Source organism: Manacus candei, unplaced genomic scaffold (genome assembly GCF_025592945.1).
Source record: "Manacus candei isolate 608988 ecotype Guabito, Panama unplaced genomic scaffold, ASM2559294v1 h1tg000023l, whole genome shotgun sequence".
Classification (NCBI taxonomy): Eukaryota; Metazoa; Chordata; class Aves; order Passeriformes; family Pipridae; genus Manacus; species Manacus candei.
In genome coordinates, this window is record NW_026138071.1 from 22,540,430 (window position 1) to 22,562,232 (window position 21,803).

The 21,803-nt window shown below is 43.0% G+C and overlaps 1 protein-coding gene across 1 annotated transcript; it reads left to right on the forward strand.

Annotated features, from left to right (window-relative positions):
- The first annotated feature begins 2,430 nt into the window (after positions 1–2,430).
- On the forward strand, positions 2,431–13,038 carry CAVIN2 (caveolae associated protein 2). Its single transcript, XM_051787781.1, has 2 exons — positions 2,431–2,864; positions 10,486–13,038. The coding sequence occupies exons 1-2, from the start codon at positions 2,472–2,474 to the stop codon at positions 11,281–11,283; spliced, it is 1,191 nt and encodes a 396-aa protein (XP_051643741.1). The 5' UTR covers positions 2,431–2,471; the 3' UTR covers positions 11,284–13,038.
- The last annotated feature ends 8,765 nt before the right edge of the window (positions 13,039–21,803 follow it).

The window sequence follows — 21,803 nt, forward strand, 5'->3', positions numbered from 1 at the left end:
CGGCTTTGCTTTGCTGGGTCAGAGGACTAGCCAGGAAACCATACTTCAGATTTTGTGCTGGTTCCCATGGGGCATCACACCTTTTCCACAGGATGCACACAGGGCTGGGAGTTTTAAACACTCAAAAACTTGTAGAACCTTTGCAGGAGGTTAATAGCAGGAGCCAGGGGAGTGTTCTTTAGATTCCAAAGGCAGCCTGCCTCTCTCCTCCACCACAAAGACATGTCGGGTACAGCAGAAGTTTGATGCAGAAAGGCTCAGGGAGACAGGCTCCAAAGTGCAAACCAGGGACGGGCTGGAAAGCCAGCTTGGCCAGCAGCTGGGACCACAGCCAGACCAGGGATTCGCCACAGCTCATCAAAACTGAAGAAAAAATTCATTTGGAAAATTAAAAAGTTATGTTGCTACAGGGAAGATATGTAGCTGGGCATGGACACAGCTGAGTTGCTCCATGCCAGAGCAAGGTGAGCTACTGCTCTCTGCAAAATGCCTCCTCCTTGCCTCAGCTCCACTGTCCCAGCCAAAAAGAAGGGAGGGAGAGAGGAAGCAAGATGGGCAGGATCCTGTACCGAGAGGGGAAGACACCGGCAGCCCTTTGGAGACACGAATGTCCTAGGAAGGGCGGGTCAGGTTGTGCTGCCAGGGAGAGCTCATGGAAACAGAAGGGTTTTGTTTAGGTTGTGCCTTTAAAATATGTCCACTCCCCTCTCAGCCTGCATATTTTACAGTCTCAGCATACTTTCCCTGTGCACAACTCTGGCAGAGTCGGTGATTTTTTTTTTTCTGAAGTGAACTCACTCACAAATGCATTTTTCAAGCTCCCACAACTTGAAGAATAGAAGTTGCAGCATGAAAAAAAAAAAAAAAAAGCAAGGACCAAAAAAGGTAACTTTGCAGAACATTCAGGGCTCAAGCACGTGGTGTTTGAAATGGCTATCTCATTTGCATAATTCTTCAGTCATTAATTTTTATTCCTTTTCATGGTAAAATGATTAATTACTTTTTTTACTGTGTACAAAAGAAAGGGCAGGGATCATGGCCATTTGGACTCCAAAAAGATGGTTTTAATCTACAAGATGCAAGAAAATCATGAAGGAAGTATATACAGCCAAATATTAGAAAATACTGTATTTCAGCTACCCAAATATTAGAATTCTATATACCTAAGCATTAGAAATATCTGTGTTGCAGCAAGAAGTCCTGTTGCCAAGCAAATATCAAGGACAGAAAATAAAAAGAAATTGGCTGTGCTTGAGAACATCAGAATATGGATGAGCTACCCAAGTTCATGAAACTTTGCAACATTTTCCCTGATGATAACAGCTTATGTATTATTCTGAATAAACAGCTTGGTATTTCTCCATGCCAAATAGCTCCTTTTGGTGCTGGAGAACATAGTTCCTCTGCCACCACACCCAGTTTATCACTATTCCCCCATAACAGCCACTCTAACCTTATGAGTCTTCTTTACTGAAGAAGCACTGGAGAATCCAGTCAGGGCAACCAGAGTGCACTGCTAATCTCCACATCACAAGCAGTGAATCAAATCTCTCGGCACTCCTTCCAGCAAGGAAACATCCCATGCAACACCACACTGTTGTTTGGGGTTTTTACTAATAAAACCTGGAATAGAATGGAATAGAATAGTCATAATCTAAATAATTGTAAAAAACTGTCATAACAATAATGACAAGGAAAAATATTTACATTAATAAAAGACCACCCGGTCTAGTGTTGCATGGGGGTGCTCACTCGGTGGAAGGAGTGATGGGACACTTGATTCACCACGTGTGAATGTTTTATAAATAAGTTAGTTATTATGACAATTATCATACATTATCATCAGTAGGCTAATACAAGAATAAAAATACGAATACTGTATTATTGTGTACTGTTATAGCACATTAATATGTGATTAATGTAATAATTAATATATGGATTACGGTAACAATCTACTTTTTAAAAAGTATGTTAATATAAAATTGTTGTAATAATCGTTATACTGATTATAGCAATAATTTGAACACTTTTAATTGGTCTTATGAGCCGAATTCCTTCAGATCATACGACAGGCTTTAACTCCAGCCTATTCTCGCAGACTCTCTCCCGGACCATCACCACCAAGAGCTTTTTCTTCCCCTCTTTTCCCAGCCCCTTCTGAGCTTTCCTCCCATCCCCGCGCGCATTTCGCGGTATCTCCTGCCATCTACTGATGCTTGCGAGGAGGCGACTGGTGCTCTTCGCGAAGTACGGGGCGAGAATACACCCCTGGCTGTTCAAAAAGGGACGTGAGACGGGACGGGGGGAGGCACCGGAGTGCCGGCCGCGGTGCCGGCCCGCCCCCGGCGGTCCCAGGCTGCCCGGGGCGGGCCGGGGCCGGGCTCTGCCCGAAACCTCCCTGGGGGAGGGGGAAGGCGCGGCCCTTAATAGCGGCGCCGACGGCCGCCGTCCCGTCCCGTCCCGGCGCAGCCATGGGGGAGGCGGCGGGAGGCAGCGCGGTGCCCCCGCTCCCGCCGTCGGAGGCGGTCGGGGGGCAGGTGAACGCTCTGACCGTCCTGGCCCTGCTGGAGAAACTCGTCTCGATGCTGGAAGCGGTGGAAGGTCAACAGCGGCAGATGGAGCAGAGGCAGCGGGGTTTGGAAGGGGCGGTGCGGGGCATTCAGGGAGACCTGGGGAAACTGTGCCGCAGCCACGGGGCGACGGGGGAAGCGGTGGAGAAGCTGCTGGAGAAGTCGCGGAAGGTGTGCGCGCACACCCGCGCCGTGCGGGAGCGCCTGGAGCGGCAGTGCGACCAAGTGCGGCGCCTCGAGCAGCACCACGCCCAGCTGCTCCGCCGGGACCGCTTCAAGGTGCTCATCTTCCAGGTGAGAGGCTCCGCGGCCACCTCTGCTCCCCGCAGCGCCGAGCTCAGGCTCCCGGCCCCGCCGAACTTGAGGGAAAAGCCCATCTCTGCTAACTCCTAGCAAACCCGGGGAAAGAGCTGACTGTTTACTAACTGTTAGCGAACTTGACACGCAGAGCTGACCTTCTGCTAACTTGGCAAACTTGGGAGAAAACCCCTCTTTTCATCTTAGCAAACCTCTCTAAAAAGCCGTCTTTCATACTTAGTAAATTCAGGGAGTAACGCCCACTTTTCCTCTTGGCAAACATGGGGAAAGCATGTTTTGCTAACTCTTAGGAAACTTGGGGAAAGAGCCGCCTTTTTTGCTCTTGCAAACTTGAGGAAAAAGCCTTTTTTTTTTGCTAACTTTTAGCAAACTTTGGGAAAGACACCTCTTAAACTCTTGGCAATCTTGGAGAAAGAGTTGTCTTTTGCTAGCTCATAGTGAATATGACGAAAGAGACCTTGTTTTGCTGACTCTCAGCATACCTGGAAAAACACCCACCTTTTATTCTCAGCAAGTGAGGTGAAAGAGCCATCTTTTACTAACTCTTGGCATACTTGGGGAAGAGTTGTTTTGCTATGTGGTTCCACGGGGGGTTAAGTAAACTTGAAGGGCCCTTATTCTTTTTGCAAACTTGAGGAAAGAGCCTGTTTTGCTAACTTGGAGTAGAAATGCCACTAAAAACTGCCATTGCATATGCCCTCAGAAGCAGAAGAGGGGCAGCGCTGCAGCTCCCTGTCACCTCACGCCCTGCTTCACTCTGCAGGCTGATCTGGCCCGTTCAGGGATGAGCTAAAAAGATTCAGCTTAAAAACTCAGCTTCCTGGGAGTCCATCCAGTGATAGCAGCAGTTTGCATATTTTCCCCTTTTTAAGCAATGGTCTGGATAGAACATGCCGTGAGCTTGAACTAAACACAGGACGTGACTTTCACATATTTTAAAAAAAATAAAGACAGACCTCCACAAATCACTGAGGGAGGGAAGGAGAGCAAACATGCGGCTGGAGTAGTCACCGCTCGGGCACAGCAGCACCACCTCATGCTAAACATCTGGGCGTTAAATCTGTCAGTCACTAACTCTGCTCCTTGGTTGTTGGGTTTTTTTCCTATTTAACCCATCCGAAAACAACAGAGTAGTACTTAATTTTTAGAAGCTGGCAGGCCTGATTAGTGCACAGGCAATTCCCCCATAAAGGAAGCCCCCACCTCCCTGCTTATTGTTCTCCCAAATTACAGTCCAGGCTTGTCAGGCCAGAAGAGGAGGAGCCTGCAGCATGTTTCCACCCCAGAAGGAATGTGGAAATTATTCCAGAGACTGGGTAAATTAAAAGACACATGTTCTCTGCAGTTCTGCAACTAATTTAAGATCCATTACTGTATGTCAAAACACTGCCATCTCCCAGGCCCCGCTCGCTAATGACTGGCTCCCGCCTCCAGGTTCAGAGACCTTGAACACTTCCCGTGGGGTGGTGCATCACCGAGGGCTGGGGGAAGGCAATTTTGTAACATTTCTAGTACTTCTGAGTGTGACAATTAAGGCCTCGTTGTTGCAACAAGAGTCTTCCTCCAGGTGACTTTAAAAAATGCAGAGAGTAAAGACAAGCAGAGCTCTGTGAGTGTGGGGCAGATGACATTACCTCGGGTAGGGCTCTCCAGTGCCAGCAATTTGTAGGCACTGGGTGAAAGTAACAGTAAAACTCACGCAGAAGGGTGTGAGAGGTAAAGCAGTGTCCCGACAGGGGAGGGCTGGATTTTCTCGTTTCTTGATACTAAATACTATTCCAAAGATAAGGCCTATTTAAGCCTCTGAATCTTGCATTAATGCTGGGTCCTAAAGTGCACAAAACCAAACCAAACAAACCAAAGTGCACAAACAACCAAAACAACACGGGCCTGCGTCCGAGTACAAAAGTTGAAGAAAGTCCACTTCTTCTCCACTGCCCATCACTGGGCCGGTACCTTTGGACAGCAGGTCTGTTCTTCATTGCTTTCCAGGGATTTAGGTAATGCTGTTCCTGTCTCTCACTGGAAAAGATGTTGCCACAGTATGGGAAGATGAACTTAGCCAATCCCAGCCAATGCATATAAGGAACACAAGTTTTAAAAAAGAAACACTGCAGTCAAATTCAGTTAAAAAAATAATAAATCAGCTGTCAACTGGGAATTGCTCCTGGAAGTGGCCTGCTGCTAAATGGCAGCGTGGCCGTCTGGAAAACCAGGGTGGTCGGCACAGCTCCCTGCGGCATGGGAGGATGGCTGGGGTAGGCAGCGCCCAGGGCTCTCTCCAGTGGAGGCTGGGAGGAACTGGGATTGCCACTGGGAAGTGGCTGCACCCAGAGAGGTGGTGGTGCTTGCCAGGCTGTGCCCATATGCCTGCTGATGACTTGGACAGGTGCCTTACCTGCACGCCCACCTCCTTGGAATCTCCCTGCAGGATCTCCTTTCAAGCTGGAGGAGGGACAACCTGCTAGTCAGCGGGGCCTCTGCCTTACTAGGATAATTGCACAGAGGAAAAAGCAGAAGGCTGGCTGGGTTTCTGTCCTGCCCTGCACAGGAATCCATGGAAAAACAATTGCAGGAAGGAGAGGTCACAGCAATGAAGCGATATCGACGCCAGATCTCTGTGAAAAACAAAAGGGAAATCTGGATGTATGAGGCTTCTCTTCAGCTGGGGGATTCTTCTTTTCCACTGAAAAAAACCAATCCCAAACTTTGCACAGCATGTTTCTCATTAGGACCAGCTTCTCCAGCTTAGGAAGACAGCTCAATATGAAAATAAAGATACACATTCGTGATTCAGTTCTGCATTCACCACATACCCCAAACTCCCTCATACTTAGTGGGAGCACTGAGCATAGCCAAAACACACGACTGAGCTCCAGCTCTGCATTTTATGAAACCCTGCTGCCACACTCCAGCATCGGCTTTCCCTCAGCACACACACTGAGAATGAACTGCATTTAGGAAAGTTCAGCTATTTACATATTTTCCATTAAAATGCTCTTAGTTTTCTCTCCCTAGACTGCATATATTTCTTTAATTGGTGACATATTTTAAGGGAGCTCCATTCCAAGCATTTGAGAATGAAAAAGTTATTACAAATGACACAGCAATTTAGCAAAACACTGAAGTGACTGTTTTAAAAATCCTTGTTAAGCTTTGGCATTGTTCCCCTCTATTTTGTTCTTGCCACATGACCAGCTTTTTGGTTCTGGTTTGGTGGGGGGTTTGTTTGCCTTTTTAGCTGCAAAAGCAAAATGCAAGATAAAAAAAGCTCATGTTTAATTTTTCAATTAAATGTCATGTTTACTGGTTAAATGTCATGCAAATGGGACAGATAAAATAAGTCAAAATTGCAGCTTGGGGTCAAGCACGCTAATATTCAAGTCCCTTTCAGATGCTGCTGTTGGGAAATCCTTCACGTAAAATGAAGCAAGAAGAGGGCACAGGAAATTAGCCATTTGATTGTATCTTGTTTGGGTCACTGCAATAATCTTTTGAAAAAGCAGCTTCAAACTCAAAAATTAACAAGTGAGGGAAACAGAAGAATTACAAACCAATAGTGCTATTACCTAACTACTATATTTCCCACTGGAGCATTGCAGGGAGAACACTCTGCTGTTGATTAATGACAAAATTACCTCGCATGGCTTGACCCAGCTGTGCTGTGGGAGGTCAGGGGGATGGTGCAGGAAACGCCCCAGCCTGCACAGGACGTGCAAGTGGGTGGGCGGCAATTTCCTCCTCCCTGCCCTCCTCCCTCCCTGTGGTGACATCCAGATCTGAAGAGCATGTATTTGTCCAAAGGTGGAGCTATAGCTGGTTTTAGAAGGATTTGTCATGCTTTGACCTATTTTGTGAAGGAAAACAAGTTTTGGACTAGTAATCATTTAGGCATATAACAGCATCTACAAAGTACAGAGGAGCCTGGACTGCAAAATGCCGTCTCTCGTTCTTGAAGGTCATGGCCTCCTACAGCAAATCTAACAAAGTCCAAACCAAAGCACACTGATTTCCCTCATGCAGCATCAGAGATTCACCACTCCTTGAGTAAATTAACTGGCTGTTCACTCAGGTCATCCAGTTTTGAAAGTACACTGTTATGGATCTTGTTCCCTTCTGGTAAAAGATAAGGATGAGATTATGACCTACAGAAACTTCCCAAGAGTAGCTGATCAAAGCCACAGGGAAGGCACTGATTTTAACTATGCAAGTATTACTAGTATTAGAAAGAGCCGTTTTACACAGAGAACTTCCACTATTCTATTTATCTCCTACCTGGAAAAACAAAATTCAGGAGCTAGCTACCTACAGTCAAAAAATGCAAGTGCTGTTTTTGGACTCAGATGTGGAAAATACAAAGATGTATTGCTTTCTTAGAATTTTAGATTAGATCAGGAAGAAAAGATCAAAGTTCTACCTTTTTTTTTTGCATGGAAAATAGTTATGCAGTTTGTAACAGCTGGCATTTTTTAGTGTATTGTTCTAGTCTTCCTAAATGAAATATCAGACTGCTTGAAAAATGTATCAAAACAAAATACAGCTGTCATATAAACTTGTTATACCAAACAGTTATCAATAGCCCACTTACAACATGTTATCACTAACCATGTTTGACATAGAAATGTTTGTTCCACCACAGAGCATTCCTGCTATACCACCCTTGTATTTTCAAAGCATTTTACTTAATTTTTCATTTGCATTTTAATAGTTCCTGTGATCCTAAGGTCTTTTAGAAACATGACATAGGAAAGCATGTCATACCCATTTTACAGGAAGACAAATAGATGCCCAGAGGCTGATATTTTTCAGGGCCATGCAGGAAGGTGATTACAGAGAGGTGATTACTTGAATGCCAGTACTGCCTGATAGCCAAAGACAGCCAGATAGCCAAAGACCACTTAGGATCTGCTTTTAATTGGATAATTATCTCATTATTATGTAGTATATTTTAATTTGTTCTTTTTTCTTTATAAATACGGGTAGTTTGACAGTCTCTCTTCTACTCAGTCAGAAATTTGATAAAAACTGAAATCAGATGTATGTCCATATTCTTCTAGAGACTGCATGCAGTACTTCAGTTTAAGGCGAATAACTGTAGACAGAGCTAAACTGACCTTGAGAAAGGCTGCACAGGCCATCTCTGGCTCAGACTGCACTGGGATCAAATCATATGACACCACTTTCCTAGATAAAATACTTTAAAAGTTACAACCCATCTTTACTCATTAAAATCAGAGATTTCTATACCGTTTAGACACTTAACACCTGAATGTTCAGATATCTAAAACTGTGTGTGATTACCTAGGTTTGGAAAGAATGCTCTGGACATGAAAATTATGCTTTATACTGAGTTTTCCTGCTCTGGGGAATAATTGAACGCTGCACCGTCTCATGTAATCCACATTTCATTAACTGCAGTGGAGAGAAAATACAAATATTTGTCCAGCAGTTACAGCTGGTTTCACTTAAAGCTGGTGCAGGTTTCCTTTGTTTTGTTATCTTAGTCACTGTTGCTGATAGTTGGAACAACATTATAGGTGTCAGGAGAGGAGTGTGGGCTTCATTAGATGTTCTACTGCAGGCAAGGAGCATGTAAAGCTTTGTCCATGTCAGTGTATCCAACTGAGGCTGATGGCCCAGAAAGGTATGCAGAAACCATAGAAGTGAAGCATTTACAAACTGTCAAACAGCTATCCATTTTTTTTATACTTTTCATTATTACATCCTTGAGGGATATTAATCAACATACTTGAATCACTGTATATATGACTATATACTGTGTATATACGGTATAAAATAATCCTGCCCATCTACATTGCATATTCTTTAGTTCCAGAAGGGCTACAAAATAGTCAGTACTACTTTATTTTTAACAATTACAGAATCAATCAGGCTGGAAAAGACCTCTGAGATCGAGTCCAACACCACCATGTCAACAAGACCATGGCACTGAGTGCCATGTCCAGTCTTTCCTTAAACACCTCCTGGGACAGTGACACCATCACCTCCCTGGGCAGCCCATTCCAATGTCTAATCACCTTTTCTGTGAAGAAATTCTTCTTAATGTACAACCTAAACCTCCCTGCTGCAGGCTGAAGCCATGTCCTCTTGCCCTGTCACTGGTTGCCTGGGAGAAGAGACTGACCTCCACCTGGCTACAACCTCCTGTCAGGTAGTTGTAGAGAGCTATAAGGTGCCTCCTGAGCCTCTTCTTCTTTAGGCTAAACAACAACCACAGACAACATCCTTATACAGCCTTGACAGCAAATTTAACCCAGGGCACTATTCTCTGCAGTGATCACAACTGTATGCTCAGTCCTGAAATAATGAGAATGAACTTGGAAGTGTATATGGCCTTTCTTCCCCTTAACTGTACACTCAGGCCCACTAGGGACAGATCTGAGACTATTACAACCATTTCACTCAGCACTTACTGCTTTTTGTATCTAAAGATAAATATGGAGGGAGGGGAGGAGGGGGGGAGAGAAAATCCTTCCAATCCATGTGGCTAAGTGAAATGGCATGTACAGTGTCTGAAGGTGATAAAACCGGTAATGAATAGAGACTGTGCTGATCTAAGGCTCGACAGTGCTGAAAGGAAAAGGGAGTGTGCGAGGAGCCTCCTTTTCTTTGCATGGGCAGATGCCTGCAAAACCTACCACGGAACAGAGTGTTCATTGTGCTGCTTCTGCACTGCTCGGGGTTGCAGAGCTTCTGCGCTTGGTAGTTGCAGATACCCCTCATTATGAGTTGCAGCTTCTGCCCCTCTTTAGCCTGTTTTGTTTTCAGAAACCTTCTTTCTTTCCATGTCCTTTTTTTCATTTTGTTTCTAAAAAGCAGTACTTTTCCTGTTAGCTAGGAGTGACTACTAGTGTTTTCTGTGTGGTATAATGTCCGTTTATTTCTGTATACCGTAATTATTTATTCTTATGTTTCAGGGAGTTGTCCTATTGAGATTTTAATATTTACAAACCAAACTTACTAGCTTCTTTTTCTATAAATAGCTTTAAAATAGGATATACTCTAAACATCATGGGCTGCATAGTGTCTCAGTATCAACAATCAACATACATTTTTCCAGAAATACAGCAGAAGTGCTAGTTGCATTTGCCATCTGAGATATCTCCCAGATGCAACCAACATCTCTGCAAAGATATTCTTAGTCTTTGGCTGGAGAAACTGAAAGCTCTGTGGGGTTATGTGACTTCTGTAGGTCTACACAGGGGTCTGCAGTACAACCTCTTTAGCCACCATACTTTACCTTCTCCCCAGGGACAGGTGTACAACTTTACAGCTAAACTCTTACTAAAGACTATATAATTTAAATGGCAAAGAATGGGATTTCCATCCTGCATACATTCCAAGTCACTCTGAAAGAGAAATCTTACAGCTCATTAGTCTTAAACTTCACGATATAATGATTCAGTGGCCTTTGAGTGGCTTGCTACTGGTTAAATATACTGAAATAACGAGAAATGTTCAGCTTTCTTCATCTCATCATTGGGGGGGGGAGGAAGTAATTGTTCAGGGTTGTGCTTTGGTTATTAAATTTGGGTCCCAAGAACTGTAAAACTCAAATATTGTCAATTATTTTCAGGAGGAAAATGAGATCCCTGCCAGTGTTTTTGCAAAAGAGCCTATTCCCAGCATTACAGAAGGGAAAGAGGAGCCTGTGGATGAGAACAAAACACTGGAAGAAACCTTGCACACAGTGGAATTGGGTTCGGATGATGAAATGTTTCACGAGGAAGATGATGTGGATGACAGTGCAGAGGAGAAAACAGAAGAATCAAGAGCTGAGAAACTCAAAAGGTCCAGCCTCAAGAAGGTAGACAGCCTTAAGAAAGCATTTTCCCGCCAAAACATCGAGAAGAAGATGAACAAGATCAGCACAAAGATCGTGTCACCTGAACGGAGAGAAAAGATCAAGAAATCACTTACTGTACATCATCAGAAGTCCTCTTCTTCAAAGGGTTCGGGTTTCAAAGTATCTCCCCTCGCATTCAACACGAAGAAAGGCCGCGAAGGAGAAAGCCCTGCAGAAGCCGAGGACAGACCATCGGAAACTGCAAGCAATGACCAGGCTGAGAATGAGGATGAAATGTCCTTCGCTGACATGCACTCGGATATGACACCCACCACCTCGCTGACCGAGGAGGGCAAAGCAGTGGTCGATTCTCTAGAGCAGGAAGCCAGAATGGAAGGCAAAGCCATGATGAACAACAACATCGAGCTGTCCATTGTTGAAGATGATGATGAAGAGTACGGGATGCCTCTAGAAGTTTCTAGCCAGAAACTGTATGATGAAAGAAACAACCCATTTAGCGGGGAAATGGAACAATCTGATGAAGAAAAGGCCCAAGCAGCTGTCCTGCAGGTAGACCATACAGCGTAATCATCCTGAGCCCTCCTTCATCTTCCAGATATGCACGGTTTTACTGAGGCTAATAACTAGTTTCAGCTACACAGGCAGCAGCAGCAATTAAACCTCTTCCATCCTTTTCTCTGCAGTGATAATTTATTGCATCGTGTTGGAATGCAGAGTAAACAAAGTCAATGTTGCTCTGCTTTAGGCTGAGTCACCGGTTTTTATGAATTTAGAGACGCTGCCAACGGGTGTAAGAGACTAGCGGGAAGAGAGTATGTCTAGTAGAAGCAAGCTGGTCAGCTGGCTTTCTTAGAGTTAAGGTCAGAGGAATGCATGGAGAGTAGTCAAAACCTAAACATTTCTGTTCTCTTTTCTTCTCTTAGTATTTCAGGGCACTGTGAGTAGTTTTGTATGTAAACGTAGAAATACCAATGAGAACATTTGATTTCAGTTTCCTTGCCATGCTCCATGAACACTAACAGCCTCAGTAACTGTGCACACATGTGTAGTTTGTTTGGGACTTTGCTCCACAGCACTGTAGGACTAAAAGAGCAGAGTACTTAGAGGGCGAAGCTAAAAAATTGGTTCCATCCAGTGGGGGAAAGATTTTTGCCAGTAGTCTCTCTCTACTCAATTGGAAGAAATTACTGTGTTTAGGTGGAAACAAAAAGATGTTTTTCAATCTACCAGAGTTAGGGAAATATATTAATGGCAAGCACAAATGTGTGATCAGTTGCTGTACCTCTAAGGTACAGAAAAAAATAGGAGTTTGGTAGATAGTCTGAAGAAAGTATGAAATGCAAAAAAGCAAAAATAAACCCCCACAATATTAAATCTATGCTCCCAGCTTAAAGTATATATACTCAGATAACACTAGTAAATTCTTAGTCTTTTTAGCAATATACTATCAAACTTGGCACCTGCACAACTTTGTATCTCAGAGTATTTTGAAAATAGCATAATTTATCTTTTTACAAATTATTTCATATATAGAGCTATATCTACACAGAAGAGTTAGATAATTACAGGGATGTAAGGACAATCATTTCAAAAAGGTGAAATACCCTTTCAGGCATGTCTAAAGGGAGCAATGTCTTATGGATTGAACTTCATGGCAGGGATGAGTTTACGTAAGTATGAGTCTGCAGAGCCACAGGATTTGATTCTCTGCTAATAATTTTCATCAAAGTCACCTACCTACTCTCAAAATTACTAGTCTGTAGTTTTTCAAGAGTAATTGAAAATGAGAGGTTGCAAGGTAGTTTGTTCACTATGAATGTTCATTCCTGTCACTTAACAAAGGTAAGGGGGAAGGGAGGAAAGGGAAGCACAATACCCACAAGTTACCTTACATCCTTGGTTGGTTATGCAGTGGGTTATTTTTATTTTTTTATATATATATATAAAAATTCTACTGATACTTAACATTGCACTAAAAGGTTGCTTCCTTCAACTTGTATTTAGAATCACGAATTACAGGGGAAATGAAAGCTACAGCAGAAATACCAGTAGGAAATAATTTACAGGTATTACTCCTCAGGGGTAATATCTGTAACCAGTAAATCACACTGGAAGTTAGTCAGTAAGAGCTTAGTGTAGGCGAGTTCCATTAAGAGTTAAGCTCTTAAGTCTATGGTATCATATAGGAGATACTGTTTCTAAGAAAAATCATGGTATAACTTGTGCAGCTATGTTTTTATTTTGTATTAACTACAATGGATTTCAATAATTTTTACTTGTAACTAACTACAAATATGACAAATAAAAGCATAATATAAAACACAGCCATGTCAGTGTTTGGGAGCAGGAGGCTGAGAAGCCGGCAAAGATGAAATTTAAAGGTCAAGCATTTATTACTTCAGTTCATGTCCCCATTGTACCTATTCCATTTTCTTTCTCGTTCTGTGCTGTTATTTAGCAATGCAAACACCAGTGCTTTACTTTCCAGATACTTATCAGATTTCTAGCCCATCTAAATGTAGTCAGGCACTTTCCAAAATCTCCTAGCTCCATCTGCATTTTTTAATGGACTGCAGCATACTCCTAATACTTTAAATAGTCCTAAAAGCATATTTATATTGAAGTCTATATTCTGTTTATGCACACAGATAAACTCATGTCTTCTAGAGTGCCACATAGTCTTTAGCAGGATTAATTTTACTGACAGACCAAAGAAATCACGTTTAACCTTTATGTAGCAGCTGTCAACCTCCCACAGCCACCAAGTGCTAACCAGGAACTCCAGCACCATGTTTACATTTCACTTTCAGATATGCCCCGTTTGTTTGTCCTGCTAAGCTTTAATTCAAACAATCCCCCTGGCCATGCTTTATCCACTTTTAGAGATGCTGAAATGAATCCCATGCACAGTGTTCTAAGAGCATTACAATGCTATCCAGTAAAACCATTGGAAATGCAGATACTGAGCATCTGTGAGAATTAACTCAAATATCCACTTCAGAATACAGTACACACACTGCCATCAGTTGCAGGACTAGAATTAAACATTTTCTCCATCACAGTTGTACATTTACAAGGACAGGTGGGTCTGTAATCCCAGCAAACAAAAGAAGGTATGCTTTGCATGAGAGAAAAATGTTTACTCAACTCATGAATGTCTGCTTTTGTGCTATCTTATAAACCAGAGGATGAAGCAAGCTCAGGATTCCAAGACATCCCCTTGCCTTCCATTCTCGAGACCTGACTGAAAACATCAGTCTGCTAAACTTACTATTTCAGGGAGACAGAACGTGGGACCAGCAGCACTGTATTCTTTCAAGTATCTCGAGTATGTGCCTGGATCTTGTCATGGTGGCAGATGTCAAGCATATGCACGGGTATTCCATGATTGTGCTGACAGGTTTGTCTACATAATTATTTTTTTAAAAACCTGCTTGTTAATGCTTCCTGGCACAATAACAGTGAGCTTCACTTGTACCATTATTCCTTGGAAGATGTGACCTGTTATCTGTTGCACAGATTCAGAGTTTCACCTCCACTGAAGTTGGCGGGAGCTTTGCACAAAGAAAAAGGGTGTGATAAAGCCCTTATGGTATAAATATTTAAACTAGCAGCACTCAGCAGCTGCTGATACTTCCATTTTCAATGACAGAAAACCAGCTGACATTTCTGTGCCCTTTTAGGGGAAAGAGCAAAGAGCATCCCATTGACCCCCACATGCTAATGCACGAGCCAGCTCCTCTGTGAAAAGGCACAGATGTGGGTTTTCTGGACCATTTCACTGTCAAATAAGAGAATGGAGGTCTGACTGAAGCATGTTCTGTCTCCAACAGACAGAAGAAAGGGAAGAGGAAAAGGATCAGAAGGCAAAATGTACCTGATAGCCTTTTACACTGATGCAATGAAAACCCTTTGTTGTTGTAGGCTGTAATACCAAACAGCTACGCAACCGATGACTGATAGCCACACTCTTGAAAAAGAGGTAAGCTCAGAAGAATTAGCGAAGTAATGGCAATTTGTTAGAGGGCAAACTGTTCACAAGGGGCCAACCCAACCCTGAAAATCAATGAAAAGCCTTCAACTGGCTCAAAGGACCCTCTGAGCTGTACAGTGGTTTTGGGCCACATATACAACTCCTGTGACCATCAGTAAGGGCTGTGTGCATAGATGCAGGACATGAGATCTGTGTATCTCCCCAGTCCAATCTGCTTAGCTCATCAACAGAACAAAAAAAGTTTTACTGCCATCAGCACAGCAGATGCAGCAGTGTGGCAGAAAGGAAGGCTTTGCAGGGTGCATTGTGAGCAAAATTTCAAACTAAGTTCGGACTGCAAGGTCTTTGCTGTCAGCAACTGCGTATGATGGAGCAAGTGTAGCTCCAGCTCCTGAAAACAAAGCCAGGTATGCAGGTGGAAAAGTTTTACTGTGACCCGCCAGGACACATGCTCACTCTGCGTGTCAAGAGGAAGGTGTTGGGTGGTGTTATTACAGGCAAAGAAAAAAGATTCACCCATAGCAAAGCAAATCAAGCACGCAGCTGTTTGGCCCCGGTCCTGGTGAGGGTTTTGCCCAGGCAACTAAACAACGGGCAGGAAACAACTGCCAGAGCAGCCCGGAGGGTGCTGACTCAGCACGTAAGTATCCACCGTGCTCTGACTCACCGCGCTTGCTTTCCCAAATAAACGGAAAAAGGCTGATAGCCACTTTCCACTGCTATAAACTGCCCGTTGCCACGGCTTTGTTTCAGGATCTGCATTTGAACCAGCATCCACCCCAGGCTGAGTCTAACTGCATGCATAAAGAAATTTTAATCAGCACGCTTGCAGCTGCCGGTGGTGGCTGATCTTTCCTGCCCTCCTTTTGCTCAAAAAGTCTTTTTTCCCTTCCTCTCACTCCACCAAGTCATTTTTGTGAGTCTGAAGTACACACTAATTCAAATAAGGGACTCTCTCTAACTGTATGTTGAGAACTGATAATCAATGTCATCTTTAATTTTTCTTGCATGGTTATCCCCTTTAATGGAGTGTGCTGCAGTAACTGAGAATAAATCTGCTTTGAGTTAAGCTAGAGATTGTTATTTATTTTTCTTTCAGATCAGAGATTAATATTGCTGTATGACCATTGGCACTAACCTCTTTTTCCATAGCAACACTAAAGAGAGCATAAACTATGAGTCATAATTTCTTTCTGGAGGACTTTTTTGTAATTATGATCATTCCACAGTTCCTAAAATATGTTAGCTGATATATAGCTCTGGTACAACAGCTTTGATTTTCCTTCATTTGAACACCAAGGCAGAAAGAAGAGACCCACTATTTCTCTTTCTCTGGCTGAGCTAAACGCTACACAAAGTATCAAACATCCATTATTCATTATAACCATGTGGCTCCTAAAAACTCCACAGCAATGTTTTCCTCATAACGGTGGAATAACGGTTTACTCGGTTTCAATAACCCTAAATAAGACTGACCTTCTAAAAGAAAACTTGTGTCCTTCCCACCATGCTTAGTAAATTGGAATCTGACAGCTGGAATTGATCCAAACTGGAAACTGTATAATACTGGGTGGCAGAAAGGTTGCACACTAGCATTGCTCATCTGCCAGTGAACAGCTTTAACCTCTCCAACATTTCCTCACCCACTGAACACAAGAGACTGTCCAAATTCAGTAATAATAGTGATACTCTTTACTCCCTTGAGTGAAAATCTGGCCTTGGAACGACTTGTCCCTGCAGATCCTTGGAATATCTCAGCAGATGATCACACCAGATCATCACAAGAGATTGCATGATTTTGTGTGTGTGTGTGGCTGTGTCCTACATTTCTCTTACAATCTACTGAGTACTGGTGCAAAGTCCCCAGAAAACCTGTAGTGCCTGTTGCAGGAGAATTAGCAAACCCAAGGACACACACATTCAGTCAACAGTCATAATCCAAAACAGAGAGAGAGAACAAGCAAGCATCTCTTACTGCTCTGCAATGTGATCCCCAACAGCTAAACCAAGCCCAGACTGCACCAACACAAAGGATACACGGTTTGCTCTCGCCTTGCCAGTATGAAACTGCACATGCAGGCTCAGGCTTGTGCAGGCACACAGTGAAAGAGCAGAACATCAACTAACATAGTCTCAGTTGTGCTACAGACTTGTCGACTCTTCCTTAAAGGTTTGCAGAAAAAAACCCTGAACCTTCAAATTCCTGAACGTAGGGAGCAGAAGGTCATTGTAACCCTCATGCCGTCAACTTCAGCGAGGAGACTCTGGCTTTGTCTTCTTTACTCCTGCCCATTAGGCCTAGGCTGTGTAGAAGTACGGGTGATGTGGACTGTGACGGATGCTGAAAATGTGCAAGACAGTGTTAGGAACAAATAGTACACAAGGGATGTCTACACTGCACACCTCGTACACATACTCATTTACATCAAGTACCAGACACAGCCTAACTGCAGAAACACACACCATTCAAGCAAATTTATCTTATTTCTCAGCTACTTAGCTCCTGATGTGCTACACTATTCATTTAAAGGGAGCTTCAGCATCTTTTCAGTAGGCTGCCAACTACAGTTATATATGCCTTTATATTACTTGTTCCTTCTGACATGCCTGTAGGCAAACGAGCCCCGTGAGGGTGACAACATGAGCTGCATTAACCAGCCGCCCGATCCCTGAATCATTACAACTCAACACAGCGCTGTGAGAGACATGGAAAAAGGGGCAGTGAGAACGTCTGACTAGTGGTAAACAAATAATGAACACACAGAAACTGTCTGCATCTGCAGAGTCAATTGTCACTTCCACACGCTCACAGTGAAGGCTGCATGCACCGTGTGACTTCTTCTAAATAACCTTCATTTCCCTTCAAGGTTTACCCTTCTACTGTTGATAAAGCCTAGAGACAAAGTCAGAGATCAGGTTACGACTGAAAACGTTAAGAGGTGACACGTCATGTAAGACCTGTGTAAATAGGTCCTAGGTAAATTTGAAAAGAAGGGGGTTTGTGTTGGCATGTTCAGGCATAAGCTCTTTAAAAGAATGCCTGTGTCCTCTGCATGCCCCTGCACACCTCTCCAAAGGGAAGGCAAGCTGCAGGACACGGAAGAATCCATTTCTGGGTTAGGCTGAGCAGCATGGAGTTCTCAAAACAAGATCACGTTATGCAGTAGCTCTTAAACACTATGTATGACATAGATATGTAATATATATCCAGTTTCAAACAAGGTGAGAACCTGGAAATGTTTTGATGGATTTTGGAGTGGCTGTAAATTCTTTTGCTAAAAAGCATAGGATCCTACAAATTTAACCCTAAAAAAAACAATCCATCAGGGTTTTTTTTAAAATCAGTTCCCATTAATTCTTAATGATACAATAGCTGACATCCAGCTATGAGTGGAGGGAGACATTAAGACAAGAAGCGTGTGGGAGGAGGAAAAAATAGGAAAATGTGGATAAGAAATGGAACAGTGGGATGTGCATGAGAAAAGGAACATGTGAAGCAAGGAGTGAATAGGAAGGGTGGGGAACTGGAGGAAGGAGCTGAAAGGCTACTGAGAAACACTGGCAGAGTGCCCCAAAGAAAGGCCTCAAAAGAAAGGATGGGACAGAACCAAGAGGCACCAAAAAAACCTGGGAAAAAAGTTAAAACAAGAGTCAATAAGGTCTACAGCTCAAAAGGATGGAAATGAGAGTGGGGAATCAGAAGTTACTGTGCAACAGCTGCCATGTGAGAGACAAAGTGACCAAAGAGTCAGTGAGCAAAGAGCACAATATTTATCTTCTCTCTACCTGCCAAAACATATTGCAGAGGCAGTGCCCAGGATTTACAGCTAGAAGTGACTTTTACTGTGGAATGCTGTCAATGCTTTTTGTTTTGCTTACATTTTTTGTTTGTTTGTTTGTTTTGTATGAGAAAAGTTATTCAGGAATAAGCAAAAGCAACATCTTACACACATCAAAATAGCTCAGCCTGAGCCTGCAGAAGCCCATGCTGGGAACAGAACCTCCCCAGGTCTGCAGCACAAGCTCACAGATCACCACACATCTGCCACGAGGCTTGTGGGAGAGAGGTCAGGGGAAGTCCGGGGGGGAGAAGAGGAGAAATATGGCTAACAGCAGGATGGGGTCTCCCTGTGTCCAGACATTTAGCTAATACCCCACTGAGCAGAGACCTCCTGCAGTCGAGGAGCCAGCAGGATCTGCTAGAAGGACTGAGGAACACACCTCCAACAGCTGGATTTCACTGACAGATCTCTGAATCCTAACGCTTCGCTGTAACAGAGCCAGCGGGATTTCTTTGCTACTGCAAACAGGTTTTTGGGAAAGCAAAACCAGCTCTTCTCCTCCACCAGGCCTCAACCCCTTGCTTTGCCAAGAAGTCTGCTATATTAGGATATGAGGCAGCCATGCTGGCTGGGCCGTTTCTCCTTCATGCTTGGCCTCCCGTGGGAGTTGCTCCATTCTCACGTATTTGCTGAGAAACAGCTTGTTCTTTCTGGCTTTCCTCAGTTTCTTTATTTAGTGGTGCCTTTCTGCCACTTCACACAGTGGAAGCCAGGTTCTGCTCTGACTCCAGAACAGACCTGCCCAAGTCCCCTTCTCACTATACATTCCTCAAAACAGAAGCAGCTTTCCCCTGTTCCACTCCTAACATCTCCTAGGTTGTTTCTTGAAGTTGTCTTGTACTTTTCCAGAAACTCTCCAATTTTCTATGTAACTCTGATAAAATGAAAGACTCTGCTATGAATTCTTGTTAATGGCTTACAGGATGCAGATTAATAGATACTGGGTTTTTCATACCTACCGTACTTCTATGCAGAAGAGACAAAATGCTGATAAGCTTTGGAGACAACAGAGGGAAAAACCTGGATTAGGGTTCTAATCTTCAGAAGGAAAAATGTCTCCTCAGCTATTTGTTTGCTGCTGTCAAATTTCAGTGCCTGAAAAGAAAGTCTCCTTCTACAGAAGAGAGGAAGATGTGTCAAGAGAACAACTCTACATATACCCATATGTATGAGATACACCTATGTATATACCTGCTACAGGTGTACCTCTATATTCAGCACCTGCATATCCATCCTTACTATTTAGTACAAGGATTATTGTGCTAAAAAATATTTGGCATCCAAATCTCATTAATTTTGAAGAAATCTGCACACCTATCACTCATTCTATAAACTAATAAAGACAAAGCTCCTCAGAAGTTTTCCTCCTGATATCTCTTAAAGGTTCTGCTGAATATTGTCATATGCTATTACAATATTCAGCACCAAGCCTGAAAACTAAACAATTTCAAACAGTCCCCTTTTGCATGATGTGACAGTAGTCAAAAATCTATGCCAGCAGTGAGAGACTAACAAAATCAGTGTTTATAGAAAATCAGGGATAAGAGAACTTGAATTGGTGCTTCTTGATCATACACGACCTACTCAATCTGCAGCTCTAATAGGAGTAATTTCATATTACTGAGAGTGTTTCACTTTATAACGATTTCACAAAATCACTTTGCAAGTCTTTCACACAGAGTTTTGCGCAATATTTTTCAGGCAGAGGCAACGTTCACACTGAGACAGACACAAGCTCTCTCTGCCAACTGGAAGACATGTTAAATGTCAGATGTTGCCCCAAGCTAATATGCCACGTCTCTTACTAGCTCAGACGGGGCACTGCACTAACTGCATCCATATGGTGCCTGGTCAGCTCAAAATGCAGACAGGGTGAGATCATCTCTGCCTGTACAATACTCTTGGGCAACACAGACAGAGAATTTTGCCTGCATGAACAGTGCGGTTGCAGGGGGTATTAATCCACTGTTGTTCCATTAATGCCTAATCTACCTCAAGTAGTAGACTAAATAAGTCTTCGGACTAGAATTTAAAATAAAATAAAAAATCTGGTAAATGTTTTACCTGTAATAAGTACTGAAGCCAGAGACAAAAATATCAACTCAGAACTCAGCTGATTTGCTTGTTATAGCACAAAGCACGGCCAAAATCCCTCTCTGATATCATCCTACTGGAGCAACCTGAAAGATTACTTTGGTTCTATAGATCCAAATCATCACACTACAATACAGTGCTTGGTGTCTGCTCTCACTTTCTTTGTACAAGGCTCAATATGAGAGTGAAGAAGAGATCAGCTAAACTCTGCAAGGGTTTTCTTCTTGTCTAAATCCTCTAGGAAAAGTAGCACGAAATATTGCCTGTGGACTCAGCAGCAAGGCATGTCCCTGCCCCTCCATGACACAGAGCCCCATCCACTGGGGCCCTGGGCAAAGCTCAGAGTCACATTTATCACCAGCAGCAGTTCTCCTGCCATGGCTCTGCCACCCAGATGACAACAGGGACTTCAGGTGGAAAAAGTGGAAAGATGCTTTTCTGGCATTCCTGAGATCCACAGAATTCAAGAAACTTACGCATAATAATAATTTTATGTAGGTAATGATGAGACTTTAGCCTACTGCTGTATCCCATGATGGAGACATTTTATTCTTTAAGATTATATATTATTCAGTGAGTTCTGCCATCTTTCTCCACATACTATTTTCACTCAATAGTGCAGTTGGCCAAATACTGCAAAAAAAGCACTAGCTGAAAAAGTTATTTTTCAGGAAATAAGGTTTCCTCTTCTCCACCTAATGCATTCCAGCAAGTTCCAGCTACATTGCTTCCTCCCAGCATTTAACTTGACAAAGCATGTGGTGAGCCTGGCAAGAACCTGAAAACCTCAAATGTTCATGATTATCAGCATTAACAGTTGCTATTGTTCTTACCTCAATAGTTAAAGCTTGCCCTAGTATGAAATGCTTTTTTCCTCACTACTAGAAATTTCTTTTTGCACAATAATCCTCTTTTCATAGCATCACGATATTTTCAGATTTTCACATTCAGCTTTGAATGCTACATGAATACTGCCTGGAAAAGAAAAACATACTACATTTAGTGTGTGTGTGTATCTCTCTCTCTCTCTCACACACACAGTTTCATTCTTAACTGGTTTTAACACAGTGATCATTTGTTGTTGTTCCTTTCCCCAGTTGCATCACTGTGGCTGCTGCCTTCTAAGTTTTTTGCTTTTATTTCCATCCATATTTCAC